We start from the raw sequence: 20,281 nt of genomic DNA on the forward strand, positions 1-20,281 counted from the left end.
TTGTAGATGTTTTGCCTGAGGCTGTTATTACTGTAGCTGACCTTCAAATGTTGTTGTTTTGGATACTAAGTGTCTTTAATGTCTATGTCTACCTTGTCTTTGTGTGTATGAATATGCTGCTGCCTGTCTTGGCCAGGACACTCTTGTAAAAGAGATTTTTAATCTCAATTAGTCTTTTTTTCCTGGTTAAATAAAGGTTAAATAAAAAAAATAAATACATAAAAAAACATATAACCATACATACATCCATACAAACCACCATGGGTTACAGGACAGCTACAATAGTACATAGCAACAAACATGCATTCAGATTAAATATTAGCGAAGATGTTCACATTTTTGATTGCTTAAAAGCCAGTCTTTAAGACGGTGGGTGAATGTATGATGGGAGGTGCAATTTCTAATCTCCACTGGCAATTGGTTCCATAATTTAGATGTTCTTACAGAGAAACATAATTGACCAAAGGAGCTGGACCTAAGAGGGACTACACAGTCCCCTCTTAAGGCAGACTTTGTAGTTTTGTTGTTGCATTGTTTCTGCTGTATAAAAGTGCAGAGTGGTGGGGGAGCCTTGCCATTGATGATCTTAAAAATTAGGCATGCGTCAGTGTGCTTTAAAGTATTTTCCCAGCTGAGCAAGTTATATTTGTCCAGAACGTTACAATGGTGGTAAAGCTTGGGTTTTCTGTCCAAAACTTTAAGCGCTCGTTTGTGAAGTGATAGGCCTTAATGTTGTGCTATTTACCTGGGTCCAGCTCGTCATACAATATGTTAAGTGGGGAGTGATCATAGCATTCATGTAGAGCTTTGCTCAGTGCAGCATTTGACACAGTAGACCATACAATTCTCCTTCATCGACGAGAACACTGTTTAGGTATTAGAGGAACTGTTCTTAACTGGCTTTCGTCATATTTAACTGGTAGATGCTTCACTGTTTCCATTGGCAACTTTAAATCTGATAAAGTGGACATTCCTTACGGAGTCCCTCAAGGGTCAATTCTCGGTCCACTACTGTTTAATTTGTACATGCTCCCGCTTGGTTCTATCATTCAGCAATACAATATTTCATATCATTCCTATGCTGATGACACACAGTTATACATATCGGTCCCTGCAAACGACCATAGCCCAGTAAATCAACTCATCCAATGCAGTACTGATATTAAATGGATGGCTGAACATTGGCTGAACATTTTTTTACATCTAAATGAGAACAAAACAGAGATCCTTTTAGTGGGTCCCAAGGCTTTGAGGCACCAGATTCACCCTTTATTAATCCCCCTGTCTGTAAAACCTAGTGAACATGTAAATAACTTAGGTGTGATTCTAGATCCTGATCTTAGCTTTCATAAGCACATATCTAATATCTCCAAGACTGCCTTTTATCATCTAAGGATTATTTCTAAAGTTAGACCCTTCCTGTCACAATCAGATACTGAAAAACTGGTTCATGCTTTTATTTCTAATAGACTTGACTACTGTAATGCACTTTTTGCTGGACTGTCAAAACAGGTCTTAAATAAACTCCAGCTTATTCAGAATGCTTCATCCAGAATATTGACAAAAACCAATAGGTTTGAGCACATCACTCTTATTTTAACTTCTCTTCACTGGCTCCCAGTTAAACAAAGAATTGATTTTAAAATACTTCTAATTGTTTTTAAATCCATTAATGGTCTAGCTCCCCCGTACATTGCTGACATGCTCACTGAATACACACCAGACAGATCCCTTAGGTCATCAGATAAAGGTCTCCTTAATATACCTGGGATAAATTCTAAATCAGCTTATGGTGCCTTCAGTCATTATGGTCCCACTCTCTGGAACTCTCTACCACATGAACTAAGTTCTGCTACTACTGTGTCATGTTTTAAAAGCAATCTCAAAACATACCTTTTTTCACAAGCTTTTAGCTAGTTTTAAAGAATGTTTTTATTGTTTTAATGTTCATACATGTTTTTTGTTCTTGACTGATCTTTCAAATTGTTATGCTTTTATCTTGAAGCACATTGAGTCTATGCATGCCGCATGAAATGTGCTATATAAATAAACTTGACTTGACTTGACTTGCTACAGGTGTTGTCAGGCAGTTCCTTATATATCTAAAGTTGGCTAGGTTGTATTTGGTTATTTGCATTACCTTTCTCACTTGGTTTAAAATGTGCAACTGTTTGAATGACCTCCCCAGACACATAGACCTTGGGTTCACAGTGAGGTACAGTGTTAGTCTTGCTAAAGAACATACAGACTGTCTTCTTTACATTGAGATTAGGGCTGCGCGATATATGCGGTATATGCGGTATTTGCGGTAGACGGTAGAAAATTTGGCCCACTGTAGAGATTTGCGCAGTACCTCCCTACCGTTGATGACGTCATCGCACCTGCCTCAGAGTGAAAATGGCTGCAAGCACAGAGACAGCGGAGAAGGAGGAGCTGGTAAAAAAAATGGTGCCACGTCAGTGATTTGGACGTGGTTTGGCTTTAATAAGTTGGATGTGGAGCAGAAAAAAGTTATTTGCAAGATGTGTGGAGTAACTGTGACCACCAACAACCAAAGTCAAAGCATGTGCTCGAGTATGCAGAGAGCCAGAGGCTGCGCTCGGCTCAAACACCTGCCGACACAGGGGGAAACAAAAACGTTTCGCCCGCTACCCAACAGCAGCCCTCCATTGCGGAAGCTTTTTCCAAGAGTATTCCGTATGACAGAATGAGCAAGCGGTGGAATGACATAACAAGAGCCCTCACAACACATTTGTGCAAAGATATGGTCCCTTTCCAAACAGTGGAGCGCAGCAGGTTTAAAGACATGATTAAAACCCTTGATCCTCGATACGAACCTCCAAGCTGCAAGTATTTTACAGAGAAAGAAATGCCCAAACTGTATGGCCAGCTCCGAGAGAGAGTTGAGAATGACCTCCGTGAATTAAAACACTACGCAACTACTACGGACTTGTGGTCGAGTTGCACCATGGAGCCTTATATCAGCCTCACGATTCATTACATTACTGATGAGTGGAAATTGGCCAGCAGGTGCTTGCAGACTTCGTATTTCCCTGATGACCATACGGGTTAGGCAATAGCAGAAGGATTAAAGGACGTGCTGGAGTCATGGGGCCTCAGGGAAGAATCCCAAGTGTGTATTACCACCGACAACGGCACAAATGTGGTGAAGGCAGTGACGCTGAATGACTGGAGAAGACTGCAGTGCTTCGGGCACAGGCTGCATCTTGCTATTGGTAGGTTAAAATTGTAACATTATACACTATATTTTGCATTTCCAAAACGTGTGTGTGTGTGTTTATCAGCCTCCTAGGGTGATTCACATTACTTAATTACAGGACAATTCTTTGTACCTGCTTTTAGTGATGTTTAAAGAAATGGAATTACCGGTACATATACCCTGATAATATGGACACTGATAAAGATCATTTTAAGTTTCACACCTCCATGGTGTAAAATTATTCTGATTCATTTATTTAATCTGTTATCAGATAACTGTATAGTAATTATATGTTTTGTTGGAAGAGATGTAAGATGCTCTGTGGATTAAACTAAAGTAATAACTTTTATCTTTGTTAACAGAAAGAAGTGTGAAAGATCCTCGTGTGGAGCAAGCAGTTGGCGTGTGTAAAAGGATCGTGAGTGCTTTTTCATACAAAGAAAGAGAGAATTGACCGCTGCCCAGGCTGACCTACACCTGCCTCCTCACAGGCTCATCACTGAAACACCAACAAGGTGGGGGTCACGACAACAGATGATACAGCGGGTTCTTGAACAGGAGAAGGCCATATCACAGGTCCTGAAAGCAGATAAAAAGACCAGACATCTGGTACCTGTTTGGCAGGACATTGATGTTTGGGAATCTGTGAACAAGACCCTCAGCCCTCTAATGGAGTTCACCGATACACTGTCTGGGGAGGACTACGTCAGTTTGTCATACCTCAAACCTGTACTTCATCTGCTGAACAATACAGTTCTTGCTTACTCTGAGGATGACACAGACCTGACAAAACACATGAAGACAGCCATCCTCCAGTATCTTAATGATAAGTACTCTGACCCTGCTACCAATGACCTGCTGGACATGGCCTCCTTTGCTGATCCACGCTTTAAAGACTCATACATAGCTGAAGACAGAAAGGACTACATCAAGACCAGAGTAGCAGCAGAAATTCAAGCACTGCTTGTGATGCAAGCTGAAGCTGTACCTGCCTCAGAGTCACCCCCACGAACAAGCACTGCAGCTGCTGGTGGAGCTGTGGAGAGAGAGGCTAAGAAGGTGAAAGAAAGTCTGGGCAGTTTTTTCAAAAAAGCATCCACTCAGCCTGGCCCAGCTGCTCTCTCTGACAGAGATGCCATTGAAGTTGAGATAAAAAGCTACCTGCAGTCAGTGGAGGTTGATGCAGAAGCTAACCCACTAGAGTGGTGGAGGCTGCACCAGACAAATTTTCCAAGGTTGGCAAACCTTGCAAAGAAATATATTTGCATTCCTGCCACCAGTGCCCCATCAGAGAGGGCATTTAGCACTGGTGGCAACATTGTCACATGCCACAGGTCTGCATTAAAGCCAGAGACTGTGGACAAGCTTGTGTTCCTGGCTAACAACCTATAAGAGGATGTGAACTTGGGAAGCAAGTGAACTGAAGACTGGAGTAAACACTAAAGTTCAGTGTTTGTGTTTGCAGCTTGTGAGTTTAATTTGAAATATGCTGCTTTTTGTTGTTTTGTTTTGTTTTTTTACTTAAAAGATGCTAAATGTACTGTAAGTGTTTCTCTCTTAGAAAATATATTGTTCAGTGACACTTGCACTACAGAACAAAAGCCTGTTCTGTTTACTTGAAATAGTGTAATTTAGAATTTTATTTTTGTGTTCTTTAAGATGTGGAAAATTTGTTTGGTAACTTTTGCAGTTTTGGATTACAGAAAAAACCCTTATTGTTGGCAAACAAAGTTCAGTGTTTGTAGCTTGATTCTAATTTAAATATGCTGCTTTTTGTTTGTTTTTTACAGAAAATATGCTAAGTTTACTGTAAGTGTTTCTCTTTAAAAATATCTGCAGCTGCAACTTGAGAAATCAATGTTCAGTGACACTTTTGCACACCAGAACAAAAGCCTGTTCTGTGTACTTGAAGTAGTGTTATTTAGAATATCTTTTAAATTTTTGTGTTCTTTAAAATGTGGAAAATTTAATGTTTTATTTAACTTTTGCACTTTTTTGGATTACAGGACCTTTTCACTGTTTTTGCCATTTGCCTTATAGAAAACCTCTCTTACTTGAAGTACTGTTTACAATATCCACTTTATTTTTGTATTATTGAAAAATGTTGTACCTCTGAGGTACTATGCTTACTTCTGTTCTTACTTATCTTCTTCTGCACAATAAATGCTCTAACAATTACATTATATCTTTGCTTTTTTTTGTTGTTGTTGTTTTTTAAAATCAACTTAGCTTTGCTAAGGGACTTCAAAACCCATTCAGAAACACTTATGTTATAATTTTTACACTTAAATATATACCGTGATATATACCGTTACCGTGAAGGGATTCAATTTATATCGTGATATGAATTTAAGGTCATACCGCCCAGCCCTAATTGAGATACAATTGTGAGTAAGCAAGCCATTTATGTACATGTACCATTGTATCACTGAGTTTGGTAGCAGCTTGGGCTTTGGTTTGTGCATGGACATAAATTACTGTATCATCAGCATACATCTGAATCTCACATCCAGTGCAGACTGATGGCAGGTAATTTACATAAAGGCTGAAAAGAATAGGGCCCAGGACAGATCCCTGGGGTACACCTAGTTCGTTCCTCAGGGATGGTGATGTCTCACCACTAACCCTTACACACTGCACTCTATTTGACAGATATGATCTCATCCAGTCAATTACACTGGTTGAGAAATTAAAATAATTCATTTTGCGAATGAGTATTTGATGACTGACGGTGGCGAAAGCTTTTTCAAGATCTAAGAAAATTGCTCCAACTACGCCTCCTTTGTCCATTTTTGATCTGATGTTTTCCACAAAAAAAGCAATTAGCTGATCTCAATCTGCTTTGTTACTTTATTATGTCCTTTCCCTGTTAATTTATGTAGGCAGTCCCAGATTTGTTTAGCGTCATGTATGAGATTAACAAAGAAGTTAGATTGAGCTGCTCTGATTTCCTTTATTACTTTGTTTCTTATGGACACAAATATATGCCTGTCAGTCGGTGACTTGGACTTAAGAGAGTGCTTCAGGGCATTATCTCTCTCCTTCATTAACTTCCTTATATCACTGGAAATCCAGGGGAGGGTGGATCTATTATTCCCTTTAAATTTGCCTATCTTGAGGAATCGCTTTGTTATGTTTTGGATTGTGGACGTGAGGACATTTGTGTCAGTATTATTTCAAGAATCTTTTTCAGAATGTTTTGACCGTTTTGTGGGGGGAGATAAACACAGAGAGGTGTGGCCATTTTATGTTCTATTTTGCCTTTCACTAGAATATATCTGCCCTCACTGTACCTGATTTCCCTAACCAACTTAAAATGCATTTGCAATGCCTGTAGGAAGTATGTATTCCTATAGAAAAGTTAACGTTTATGTAGCTTTTTCATGAATGGCCAAATGAGGCTGTGTTTGAAGGCGGGACGTAAGGGACATTTAGGTTTGTTGTGAAATGTGTAGATTGATTGATAACTATTACTAACGATACTAACGTATCTCTTGCATACCAGCGTTCTGTGCAAGTATCCATTTTCGATTCACGTTTCGTTTGAGACTTGGAACACAGGAAGTGGGGCGTGGGGGTAGGCTCTGCAGTGTTTGGCTCTGGTGCGCAAAATTCAGGGGCCGTGGCTATGGTTGACAATGCTGGTGGAATTCATAAATCCATCCATCCATCCATTGTCTGTACCCGCTTTATCCCTTTTATGGGGTCGCTGGGTTTTTTGCTGGAGCCAATCCAAGCTGTCTCTGGGCGAGGGCAGGATACACCCTGGACAAGTCGCCAGCTCATCGCAGGGCGGAATTTGTAAATCATTTATTAAATAATTTATTGATAGTATCTCTATAGTCCAACGAAATCCGAAATTGCACACCCTTCAACCACGCAGCAGCCATGTTGAAAACCTCAGGTCAGTTTGATCCTGATCTGCAGAGATATTTCAGGCATACACACACAGACACACACAGACACACACACACACACAAAGCTTTCTTGTTTTAATAGATAGATGCTGTAGTTATTATACCCAAACATATGAAATCTGACAGTAACAAATAATGTGAACAAGAATATTATGAACCAGTATTGTGGTGACTTCCAACCTCAGGGTCTTACACTGCCATGCCATCTTCACAGTAGCATCCATATGCTGGTGGAGAATCAGTCCAACAGGATGTAGGGGCTCCCTCTTTGCAACAAGCAAAGTCTTTTGTCTTCTTGAGCCAAATGGTCATTTAGTCTCTTTCCAGTCAGTTTTTTTTCACTTGTTTATATACCTGGGATTAAGAAGATATCACGTGCATATTACCCAAATGTTTAAGGACTATTTTCCTCCACAATTTAACTGTGTGAAATGATGTGATCAATACCTTGTGGTGCATGATAATATAGTATTCACACTTGTTGTCGATGGAAATCTCTGAGCTCTCCCGGACTCGTCCACTGTGATCTCTAGCCTTTTTGCTCCAATGTGTGCCTCCACTAAGCCTCTGTTCCCAGTCAGTGAGCGTGGTTTGTAGGGGCTGGTATATGGTGTAGCCTCTACTTCTCATATCATCAGATACCTCCGCTGCACTTTATAGATGCATGGTCTGTTTTCCATGTAAATCCTTATCTTGGCAGAGTATGGTGTCTGGTAGCAGACCTGTTTCTCCCATTTTCTTCATGTCTTTATACTCTCTGAGTTTGTTATTCACCTCTGCAGGAAAGTCATTGGAAAAGGTGACCACCTTTCACTTATAAGTGATCTTCCACGCCCAAGCCATTTTTAGTATTTTGTCTTTGGTATCATATCTCTGGAAATTGACAAGGATAGACCGTTAGACTGGGCCAAGTGACTGAAGGGCTCACTGGATTTGCAGGTACAAGTTTCTGTCTATTTCGAGTGTCAGCGTTGTTTTCATAGAGTTGTCAATAAAAGTTAGCATTGAGCTTTCCTCTGTACCTTCTTTAATGCCGTTCATGCGGATATTCTTACTGCAAGATCTTGCCTCAAGGTCCGTGACTTTGGTTTGTACAACTCTCTGTTGTTTAAGAGAATAAAGCAGAGAGTCCTTTAACTCTGTGTCAGCTATCTCCATTTCCTCCACCCGTTGCTCTGCTTCGGTTAGCCTGTGGTTAAGGACATCTCCGACAATGCTCTCTTTCTTTTGATTTATCGCTGTCTTCAAAGTGTTGAGATCGTCCAATAATTCCTGCTTGAGTTCTGTGCATTAACTCATTCTAGGTAATTTTAGTGTATTTTAAGTGCAATATTCATGCTTTGGTGGAGTTTAATGTGAAGATGACTGGGAGACGGGGCCGGCTCGACGCAGGGGCAAGAGGGGGCAGCGCCCCCTCGAATAAATGTCTTGCCCCCTTAAAATAAAAAATTTTAGAAGTTGAGAAAGCACATTTTATAGTCACAAAATGTATATATTACAAGTTGACAAAATTATCTGCAGTCGCAGAAAAATCCGCTGAAAAAGGGACACACACGATATAGTATCGGCTTCCCTCTCCTCTCGCTGTCCCTCCGCTGTGCGTGTATTCACAGGCTGCGCAGCACACACACACGCACACACACACACACACACACACACACTCACCCCTCCCCTAAACACTCAGTAAATATCCAATCACTGTTGCAGTATGCAAATGAGCCAAGACACAGCCTGACAGTGTAGTGTCAGGTTTTAGATCTTAGATCGGGCCCAAAATATCAAGCCCGACCCGACACGAGCCCGTGCACGTTGTGTCCGAGCCCGGCCCGGCCCGACCCGGCCCGACCCGTTAACTGTAATTATGAGCCCGAGGCCGATTTAAACCCGAATTTTTTTTTATATGTGGGCTGTTATAACTGACGTTCTCAAGCTCCATGTTGCACTTAAACTACACAATCAGTGACACATTACTCTAATATGACCAGAGCATGTGAGCGGAGCTGAGTGGAGCTGAGCGGCGAGAATTTCCGTTCCCCGCTTACGTGGGTGTTCGCTCATTCGCTCCATCGCTCAAAGTTATACCAGACAGCTCCGCTAAAAGACCACTCTCCGCTCACCTAAAATTTCATTCAGCTCTGGTGAAATCGCTCCACGCTTGCTCAAATTTAAAAGAGGGAGAAATTCCTGATGTTGCACCTATATGACCTGTCTGCTTGCTTTTCGAAATATTTTACAAACTCCATCTCTCAACGAATGACCTCTGATGTAGGCTTGCAGGCACACGTGAGTCTGTGTGGACTTGTGCATGCCCTAGACTCGTGGAGAGCGGTATTGGTCCGGAACTGGAGCGAAACGGAACCATCGCTCTGGCCTTTGGATTAAAACCCGCTCCTCTTTGCTCCGACTATATTTCGCACGCTCCGCTCCCCGCTCGTTCAGCTCCGCTCACATGCCCTGAATCTGACCACTTTTTTCAGTAACGAGTAATCTAACGCGGTAATATTTCCAAACCAGTTATCAGATTAACGTTACTTATTCAAGTCACTGTGCGTTACTATTATTTTTGTCATTTTCCTTAGTAAAAATATATATTTTGCTTTCTTCTTGCATCTCACGTGCGCGAGAAGTCACGTTTTCAGCACGAGGACAACTCACGTGTAACACCATGCAGCGACACAAGCATCTTGGAGGGAGGAGAGTGATGCACGTTTTCTAGCTGGAAATACAGTCATTATTTTGAGTTATCAAAAAACACACACACACACACACAAATGCTTAATCAAGGGCCCGGCCCGACCCGGCCCGAGGATAGTGACGGGAAACATCGGCCCGGCTCGGGCTCGGGCAGAGAACCTAATCTCTATCAGGTTTCACCACGGCCACGGAGCGGGAAGACTTTGGAGTAGCAGCAGCGTCACAAGCACAGAGATGAGTGCCCACGTTCACTGTATGTGCCAAACTGAAGACAAATATTCTGTGTCCAGGGGTGGGCTGGCCATAGGGAGGTTCGGGAGTATTCCCGAATGGACTGTCTGTTCCAGGCCGAATCGGCCGGTGGTCGGAAAGTTTTTTTACCCCATAAAACGGCCACAGGTGGCACAGGGTGGAACGTCAGACTGGGTCAATCTAATATTTAGTATATTTAGGGGGGATATGAGCGGACCCTCCCAACTTGAGCTGATCCTTGTTTCTATAAAAATATGTTTGGCTCAACCGCTCAGTCAGTCATTAAACCATTATTTTCCTGTTTAAATAAAGAAAGAGGAGCAGGATAAATTCAAATGAGCAAACATGCTAAAAAGAAAGAAGCCGGAGAAAGACATGTGTGGAGCAGAAACATTAAGGGCAAAAAAGAAAAAAACACTTAATACAGTATGCAGTCAAATGTGCCAAATTAACAGAGCTTTTAGTGGTGGAGGGGTGAAGGTCAGCCAGGCCAGTGATGACACGGGACCCAGCAGGGTCACATTTCCTTATTGCAAAAGCAAACATATTTCAGGAGAGAGTCTGTGTTCAAAGTTAAAAAGATATTATTTGAATATATAGGCTATATATCCTGTCTTTTACATCCTAACTCATTTATCATTATTGCTGTTTTTGTTAATATTAGCTGACACGGCCAGTGTCAGTCGTGGAGTTGATGCAGAGGGACAGGATAATGCCAGTCATAGGAGTGAGGAGGAGGAAGAGACAGATGGGGAGGGACAGGAGAGTAGGAGAAGAAGGAGGAAGAGGAGGAGGACAAAGAGGAGGAGGAAACCACCAATCACCAAAAATAAAACAGTGCCAGGTACAGGTGCAGTGTGCAGGACTGGGTTGGCAATAGGTCTTTGCATAGAATTATATTGAGATGTCATATGTTGATGTTTCAGTTCCAGTCTAGGGATGTAACGGTATGAAAATTTCACACCGCGGTAATAGTGACCAAAATTATCACGGTTATCGGTATACCACAGTATTTTTTAAAATGTCTTCAAAATGTTGAAAAAACACTGATAAATTGAAATAATTTCATCAAGATTTATATTTAAATATATTTATTATATATTAAAATTGTCCAAATCCAAAACCTTAACAAAACACTGCAAAATCAACATTAAATAATTATAAAAGAATATATCAAAACTGTGCAAAATAGGTCATTGGCTTTTTGTGATGAGGCAGCCTGTTTTTGAAACGTGTCCTTTAATGTCTGCGTTACAGAGGTAGAATGAGGTGTAGTGGCAGCAGCACTCGATTGGCCAGCAGACCCTCTCTGTGAAAAAAATGAATGAAAATGTCATTATTAATTATTACTGTCACTGTTACTTAATACTAAGGGTGCAAGGGTCCAGGTTTAGATCATATCACTTTTGGGAGAAACAGGTTGGATAATTTTTTTAGATCAAAACAAAAAGGATTATTGTTGTTAAATGAATTATGAATACTCTATATTGGCTCTTATTTCTATCTAGACACTTGTTATATTCACCATTTTATATTATTCGTTATATATAGTCTATTCTACAAATAATCCACAAGTATTATATATTTCTGATATTACTTATATATTGGCTGTCTGTCTCTCTGTCTGCCTGCTCGTCTGTTGTCAGTGGACTCGGTCAATCTGATTGGTCAGATGGCTGCTGAGCCACAGGTAGACGCTGCTCCGGTGAGCGGAGCTCAGATGAAAGTCAGTCATCTCAGTCAGTTTGCGTTCACTAAATCAGTCCACCCAGTATGTGTTTGTGTCAAATCCTACTCACTGCAGCTCTGCATCAATATTTGGGGAATTATTAGGTCGACTTTAAAAAGTGAAATCTACAGTTAATAAGCGGTTCAGATAACGTGCCAAATCACGGATCAACTTTGTTCCGTTATACCACTATCTGGTCAGTTTACATTAGTGACAACAGCAAATTAGACAGAAAACTCGACATGCACATACATCATGGAACCGAGCTTATGGTTAGCTTACCTTGCATTCGCTGAACAGTTGCGGGTGATGGTCGTGAAGTTAAAGTAAGTAAATTGGAGGTGTTGCCGCCCCTCGCAACAACTTTGTTCTCAAAGCTCCTGCAGATAGGGCTGCCATCCTTGACCAGCTGTCCCTGAACATTCTTATATTAACCAAAATATGCCCAGACTGTAGATTTGGTTCTCTTTGAAGGCGGAAAAATGCCCTGAGGACCGCTACTATCACGTCCTCCCTCCGCCATGTCTTCTTCACTACATAACAAGCGCACGTTGCACGCTGCGCATGCGCCTCAAGCTTTTCCACAACCGCGGCGGTTACCATGGTAATTAAAACTTAAACGGTAACCTTCATCGTCTGGAATTTTACCATGGTTTACCATGACACCGGTAACCGTTACATCCCTATTCCAGTCACACAGAAACAATAAGCCCATCCACTCCACCCATCCTGCAGTTATGTCAGTGGCTTTCTGAACTAGACATCTGTTTCCTTTCCAACGTTAATGAGTTATTGCTAATATTCGTTATTATTGATGTTCTTTTCATGCCGATATAGCAGTTCAATAGATTAGTTTTTATACTGCAAATAAAGTATTCATGTTAAAATTACGGTTCCATCATGCAATCAGATAAAAGGCCTCTCCAAACCAAGCTCCCGGGCTGAATTTCAACCCCAGCCCGCCCCTGCCAGTGTCTGACAGACCCCTACGTGAAGCCCCGCCCCAGGCTGTAGTTCTGCACTGTTTTGTTTCATATAATCACAGCGTTTTTTGTTTTTTTTAACAAAGCCAGCTCACTTATTTTTTGAGCTTCCAGCAGCTCACAAAGAGGAAGCTGGATAGGTCTGATGGTAGAGGCCTGACAAAGTGCAATCCACTTCTCCAGGTTGGGGTTGGACACATAGCTAAAAATCCAATTCAATGAAGAAACACTGTTACTATAAGCACAGAAAAAAAGTGCTGGAGCATGATTTGAACACATGATGCCCCCTTCATATTTTTGTCTGCCCCCTCATATATGCCTGCCTAGAACCGGCCCTGCTGGGAGATTTGGAAGGATCTATGCCACCATCTTGAAGTGCTCAGTGGAAGTCCCAACTACTTCCAGTTTCATGTCAAAACATGGAAATTAGCTGCACTGCCACAGTTAGTTGAATGTGTGTTCACATTTAACAATATTTAATTGTTAAGGTTAGTTTAGTAGAAATCAATGTGATTACCCTCCTTGGAATAGTTTGTTTAAGTTAATCACTGTAAATAGCAAAAAAAATAATTCAAAATGGTGACTGATGATGGGCTTAGGTAATGGCAGAGACTACAAAAGACTGGGGTTTATGCATGTAGGCGTGCAAGATCTTCCTAACTGAACTTTCGCTAGTGCTTCATAATTAAATCACAAGGATTATTTTCTTTCTAGAACCTCAGAAGACATACAACTGTCAAACTGAACAGTACTAACCACTACTAGTTACAGTCATGGTCAAATGTACAAAATACATTTGTAAAGGACTTGTACAGTATATCATGGCAGCTCTCATTTCTCTTGCTTTACCACTCTTGATATTAGTTTGGGCCTGCACCTAAGACCTGATCTTCTGGCTGATGATTTTAGGTTTTCCAGAAGAATTCTGAGATAATCCTCCTTCATTATTCCAATTACTTTCTTTAGAGCACAAGATCCACTGGCAGCAAAACTGGCCCACAGCATAATACTACCACCATTGTGCGGCATACGGCATTAATAAATGTCCACTTCCATCAAGCTTTAACGTGCAGCATCTGGAGCAAGGTTTTCTTTCTTGCACAGCAGCCTCTCAGCCCATGTCAAAACACGCTTGACTATGGACACCGACACCTGTCTTCCAGGAGCTTCAAATTCATTGCAAACATTTTTTTTTAGTAGTTTATAGTTGACCCTTAACCATCTTAACCAGTTTTCTCTCAGCAGCAGGTGATAATTTGGTTTTCTTCCTCAGTATAGCAGAGACACAATTGTGCGATGAAATTTATAATTACAAAGAATTGTTTGCATAGTTTATCTTCGGTCCTGTCATTGTTGAGCTCTTTAGACTTTACCATTGTAGTGTTTCTGAGTCTAATGGGTGTATCAAACAAGCTCTATTCAAGCCATTACCAATTATAGTAATTCAGAGGAAGTAAAGAGGCTGGGCTACAAAGCAAATTTGACTGACACAACTTTCTACAATCACCAAAATTGACTGTTTAAGCTATAACAAATTCATAATGAACCAAACTTCATGAAGTGTTTTTCTCATTCCATCACAGAAAAAATAGAACTCAAGATTGCCATGATATACAAGTTCTTTACAAGTACATGTTAACATTTGACTGTAACTTTAACAGACCTTTGTCAGTACAAGCAGTTGAGTTCCCCTTTAAAGCACTGCACTTCAATTTAGACTCACTGAAAATGTTAATTTTTGTGCAATCCTCAGTAATCTGTTCTGCTATTAAGCTGTTAACATCTCTGTCTACTGCTTCCTAGTATGGGCTCCAGTCAAAGCAGTGACAAGCTCCACTGTAACCGCTATCTGAATGGACAGGGTCCCCCATCACTGGTACAACAAGGTCCTTTGAGCAAATACACATCTACATTTTTGTGTCTGTCCAGCTATCCATAATAATCTTCTAATCATTTCTGGATAATTTAACTCCACTGTCCTTGTTTCTGTGCAGCTAATGAAGGGTTGAATGGGAAGTACGGCGCACATACTGGCTGCCAGCCACAGGGCCAGATGACCTCGGTGATCCTTCATAGAGACCTGCCAGGATTCCCTGATGACAACACCCTGCAGCTCAGCTACATATTCCCAGATGGAATACAAACAGTAAGCTTGGCTAACACCCTACTGAATATTCTAACAATTTGATGATTGTTTGACTTTCCATCAATGTACATATGCAGATTCCCAGGAATTATGTGGAACTAATTGCCAAGATGAGAATTATTTGGCGGGAAAATACATTTGGTATGAAATGCTTTTATATTCTCAAAAAGATGCATAACTAGGCAACCAGCCTAAAACCTACCTTTGCAGCGCCTATTCATTTGCATGTCTTGTCAAGTGGACATTATTATTTTCTTACTGTATGTTCAGTGGTTGCCTGTTGTTGGGCTAAATTATTTTTCTGCCGTTTGGTTTATAAAAAACAAACAGCCAACAGCCTTGCTGATATAGCCAACTGTGACCTTTACTTTGCCTGCCAGAAAACACACCAACTTTTTGTCACAGTTCCAAGTTAGGTGAAACTGTCGGGTGGAGCAGCAGTGGCAGGGTAGCCTGGTGGGAGTGGACAGTCTGGGGAGCAGAAGACCAGGAGGGAGGCCAAAGAGCATTACTAAAGCTAACCCTAAACCAAAACATGTGACATGGTTGTAGCCAATGTCAAGGACTCAGTCCAGTGTTGCTACATTTTTTTATCGTGAAAGTCGTTATGTTGTTTCATCCGTTGTATCTATTCATTTTGTACGTTCAAAATAATATTTCATTAAAGGTAGAATTTTAATTGAATATATTTTAATTACTTACAATCAACAAAAACAGGAACAGTGACCAGCCTGATTATGAATCATGCTGTAGGATATTCTTGTGTACTAAACATTTTTGTCTTCTTATTTGAATTTGAATTTAGAAACCAAAAGAGCTCAGAGTAGTGCGCAGGCTTCTTTTGGGGTTCTGGGCAAATTCTCTCTGTAAATCGAGTGGATTATCTGGTTAGTCTGGTTAGTAAAGCTACAGAAGGATGGGAATTGGAATTCCTCAATAGTGAAACAGCACAGATTTCATACTGTGTGTATACTAAGGGAGGAGATTTGATGCGATATCAGCAAATGTTGAATTCAATCACAATATTTTAAATAGGAGTTTTTGCATTTCCCGTGTTATTGCACTATTGCTATTGTTGCCACTGCAACTGCTCCAGCTACCTCTAATAGCTATCCCTGCTGCAGGGCTATTCCTTTATTGTTGAGTGACCTCTTCAACAAAAATAGGCACAGTTGAAAAAGGGTTAAGACAGAATTTGAGGTCTGGCTGAAAGAGGTAAGGAGTCTACAAGTAATGTGGAGCACAGGTTGAGAGAGAACAACATTAGGAATGGTCTGCGATTGTATGAAAACTGTCACGGGCTGTTAAAATATGAGCAGCTGCAAAGCAATCCGGAATGTGGTGAAAGCTAACCAGTTCACTCACTAATGCAACAGATTCGATGCCCTGCTCCTGCATTTGCAGTCTGTCCAGTTATCGCCTTCACATCTCCCCTATAAAATTCAGATCTACTAACCCAGTTCAGTTAAATTCATTGCCAGAGCAAGTCAGAAATAAATAAAACAACAAAAGATATATACTACATACAGTATTTATATATACAGTATTTACCTTCCACCCCTGACCTGAGAGTCAGTCAGTAAACATGTAATGTGAATGTGATATGTGATATATAAAATTGTATCCTGGTCAGTAGCTGCATTTTCTTTATAAAGATAGAATGTCAAACAGCATTATAACAATGTACTGCAGTGTTGCAGAGATGTCCTTTCATGAAAATATTGTTCTCCAGAGAAACCTGTTTGTTTGGTAACAAATGTCAGGATTTTAGTGAAAATTAAGTTTGGGATGCGGGAATTTACATTCCTGCTAGTTGTGTATCGTGTCCAAATTGTGATGTCTGCAAATAATAACTGCAATATGATTTTTGCTATGTTATGCAGCCCTACTAAAATGCATGCCAAATTGCTGATGTTTCATAATACACTGCTTTGGATGACCATGCAGCCAAAGAAGCTGCCAAATTTAACACCCCTGTCCATTTAAAATCCTGTCATCCAAACCTGCTAATAATCACCTAGTGATGTAGCCCTCGCACAAGAGCGCTCTGAAGTTGAGAATATAGATTGTATCTCATGTATGCATGCATCTTAAGAAAGAAATCCTGTGAAGGATGGTGAAACATTCTTTCCCATATGAAATCTTAAAGGTACAGTGTGTACTATATCGAGTATTTAACGGCATCTAGTGGTGAGGGTCTTGATTGCAACACTCCCTCACTTTATCCTCCCTTTCCGAAGACGTTGAAGCTACGTTGGCCCTCATGGACAAGAAACAAATGTTCTAAATACAGACTTGACAACAGCGTCAAATATTTCTACTTATTCAAGTGATGAGGTAGCTAGCTGCATTTAGTTATTTAGTCTGTACAACTACAGGTTATAACGCAAAAGAAAATTCAATGATCATACAAAGAAATTCTGGAGCACAAGTCACTCATGAGATTATAGGCTCACCTCCCCGGCGTAAATTACAAAATGGGCAAAGCGGGCGTTTTCTGAGGGAAAAATCCTCCTTCTGCAGACGCTGGTTGCACTACGTCTTTTCTGTTTGGTAACACGGGGCAGTTTTGACTTGTCCAGCAAGATGAAAGACTGTCGCCTTTGGTGGTTGAAATCCGAACGTTTGGTGGCTCCCTTTGAGTAACGGTTGCGCTGACGAAAGCTGATGCTTCCAGCAACACGTAACTCTGGGACTGGCATTGATACAGGCACGCATCCACTCTTATTTTCTCCTTAGTTATTACGTTAATTATTAATCAGAGTTACAGTTTAGTACCTTTTTATGACACTAAATTATTGAATTGGCTATCTTATAACTTCTTCAAGGGTGGTGCCCCAAGGTGATCTAATATAAGTTGGATCTTATTATCATCATAATTAAAAATTATCCCTGATAATCATTAAATATTATTGATAGCCAAATTTAACCCAAACTCACTTTTAATATTGCATGAACACTACACAATTGTGTCTCATGATGCACTGCACAACATTCCTTAACTAGTGACAACATAATTCTCAATTATTTTAATGTTTTGAATGTATATTTTTTGAGAATCCTGCTGTCCCTGCTCTTCCTGCAGGAGAAACACCCTCACCCTGGTCAGCCGTATGCAGGTCTGCGGCTCTGTGCTTACCTGCCTGACAACCGTGAGGGCAGGAGGGTTTGCAAGCTGCTGGACAAGGCCTTCGAGAAGCAGCTCCTGTTTACTGTTGCCACCAATAATAATGGAGAGGATGTGGTTACTACAGCTTCCATCCCACTAAAAACACAACCAGATGGAGGCAGCAGAGTGTGAGTTGATACAACAACCATAGTCTTCCCCCATTGCTCTACTGTCCAATATTGTTCATATAATATTTGATACATTTCATAATTTGATATACAAGCACTTTTTGGAGAGAAGAAAAACATTTCCCTTTCAATGAGATGGTGTGCAAAGGAATTCAGCGCAGTATAAAGTATAGCTTAAAGCCCCTGTACGGAGTTTTTAACTGGATATAGAAAAGTCTCTGGTTTCTGCTGATGTGTCTCTGTTACCTACAACAGCAAATGAGCCCATCAGCGTGAAGATACGCTTTTTCTAAGTAGTCTAATTCTATACCTCTGAAAGGCATTGGTCGGGTCGGACCACTGACGAAACGATTTACGGCAGTCAGACCGGAACTGACGACATTCAGGATACGGCCAAAGTGATACGGCATAGCTGTTTTGTTGCTACGCTAGCCAGTGCCTACCGAGCTAAAACTTTTGTCATGGCTGATAATGAGACAAAGAAAAGAAAAAGAATTAGAACCGAAGACCAACGAAAGGCAGAGAGGGAATCCGATCGAGCTAGGGCTAAAACACGGATAAACATTGGCGATTCCTTCCAGAGATGGAGAGAGTTGCGGGGCTTGAAGGGAGGGTCGGATCCATAATTCGCCCGATTCCTCCTAGACAGGTTTGTAAATTTTATTTCATTTATGAAATGTAATGCGGGACGTAGTTTACAGCAATACATGAATTCATGTTGTTACAACAAAGCTGGCTAACATTACCACTAGATTAGCTCTAACCGTTAGATACTACACTCGTGAAAACGACAACAAACGTCTTAGATCACGCATCCATTTCAGCTGTGTGTATCAGCCCAGCCGACCTGCAACGATGCATCGGTAATATCCTCTGTCATTATAAATGATTCAGTTTCTTACTTAGAACAAAACATCCATCACAATCACTGTGACTTTGCTGTAACGCTAGCTCTGTAGCACCGTGGGTAATATATATAGCTGGGAAATTGCAGTGCAACAGCAGCATTACTTTGTTTCACCGGCGGCATATTATATTAAGTAGAAATACAAATAGACACATTACCTCGTCCATATGCACGCTGCAGATAGCTGCTAAAAAAAAAAAAAAGTTTTCAAAGCAAGTCCCGTCGTCTTTCCGACGTTTCCAAAACAAATCTACACGCGCCGGCCAGACAAACGTCTTCACGACAGTGGGCGCTAGAGCTCATGGGAAATGCAGTCTTCATTCCGGCAAAACACTACCGCTTTCGTCCAGCGGGGCCGCCAAAATCAACACTAAATGAAAAGTCTGTACAGGGGCTTTAAAGCTAGGGTCTACAATCCTGGAGAGCTAGCAAGAGAGCTAGCAAGATTTGAAAGTGGCACCTCCTCTAAGTTCCCCCCCCACCCCGTCAGTGTCCCGTCCAAAGTCACTCCCCCACAAACTTGAACGCGCATCTGTTAGTGGGACTCAGCAGGGAGAAGGAGATGCTGGAGCAAGACGCAGCAATTCAGCTGTATTTAGCACGGAGCACACAGGAAGTCAAGCGCTAAAATAACACACTACAACCGGTTACTTTTCAAAATAAACACTCCGTGTTGACACTAGCACACATCATGAGGCCAGCTGTCTACCGTACTGCGCCGTTGCGGACTCAAACTGCAACCGGTGGGGATTGCCGGACGGCGGACCAAAACCGGATCGGAGCCGGATCGGAGCCGCAACGCAGCGGACCCCTATCCAGTGGAAATTGGGCCGACTCATTAGCCATTCTCATGGCTAAAAACAACACACCAAGAAGCTAACGTTTGCATTGTGCTAATACAAGCTACAAACGTAGCCAAGTTGGCAAACCTCACATATTTCATTAAAATCACAAATCCCCCTGAAACAAAACAAAAAATTACCTGTCCAACAGAAAGAGAGCAACCTCTGCATCACTTTTCAAGCCCTTCACATGCCCCATTTGTCTCCACCGCTCAAACGCCACACCGATGTTGACTCGGTCCGACTTCTTTCTTTATCCAGAGCCTTTTCGTCACAGCCTTTCCTGCCTCAGGC

At 41.2% G+C, this 20,281-nt stretch overlaps 2 protein-coding genes across 2 annotated transcripts in view; both read left to right on the plus strand.

Moving 5' to 3' along the window:
- Positions 1 to 20,281, plus strand: part of dtx3la (deltex E3 ubiquitin ligase 3L a) — a 35,134-nt gene that overhangs the window by 6,568 nt on the left and 8,285 nt on the right. The window contains exons 2-4 of the mRNA XM_030397697.1: positions 14,599 to 14,681; positions 14,790 to 14,941; positions 18,027 to 18,238. Coding sequence (XP_030253557.1) covers positions 14,600 to 14,681; positions 14,790 to 14,941; positions 18,027 to 18,238 — 446 coding nt within the window. The 5' untranslated portion in view covers position 14,599. The remainder of the gene's footprint in view (positions 1 to 14,598; positions 14,682 to 14,789; positions 14,942 to 18,026; positions 18,239 to 20,281) is intronic.
- LOC115569669 (zinc finger BED domain-containing protein 1-like) lies at positions 3,078 to 4,647 on the plus strand. Its single transcript, XM_030397696.1, has 2 exons — positions 3,078 to 3,236; positions 3,583 to 4,647. The coding sequence occupies exon 2, from the start codon at positions 3,755 to 3,757 to the stop codon at positions 4,610 to 4,612; it is 858 nt and encodes a 285-aa protein (XP_030253556.1). The 5' UTR covers positions 3,078 to 3,236; positions 3,583 to 3,754; the 3' UTR covers positions 4,613 to 4,647.

This window comes from Sparus aurata, chromosome 19, assembly GCF_900880675.1.
Source record: "Sparus aurata chromosome 19, fSpaAur1.1, whole genome shotgun sequence".
Lineage (NCBI taxonomy): Eukaryota > Metazoa > Chordata > Actinopteri > Spariformes > Sparidae > Sparus > Sparus aurata.

Excerpts from the sequence above, each read along its gene's own strand:
- LOC115569669 (XM_030397696.1), top strand. The coding sequence starts at position 3,755 with ATGATACAGCGGGTTCTTGAACAGGAGAAGGCCATATCACAGGTCCTG.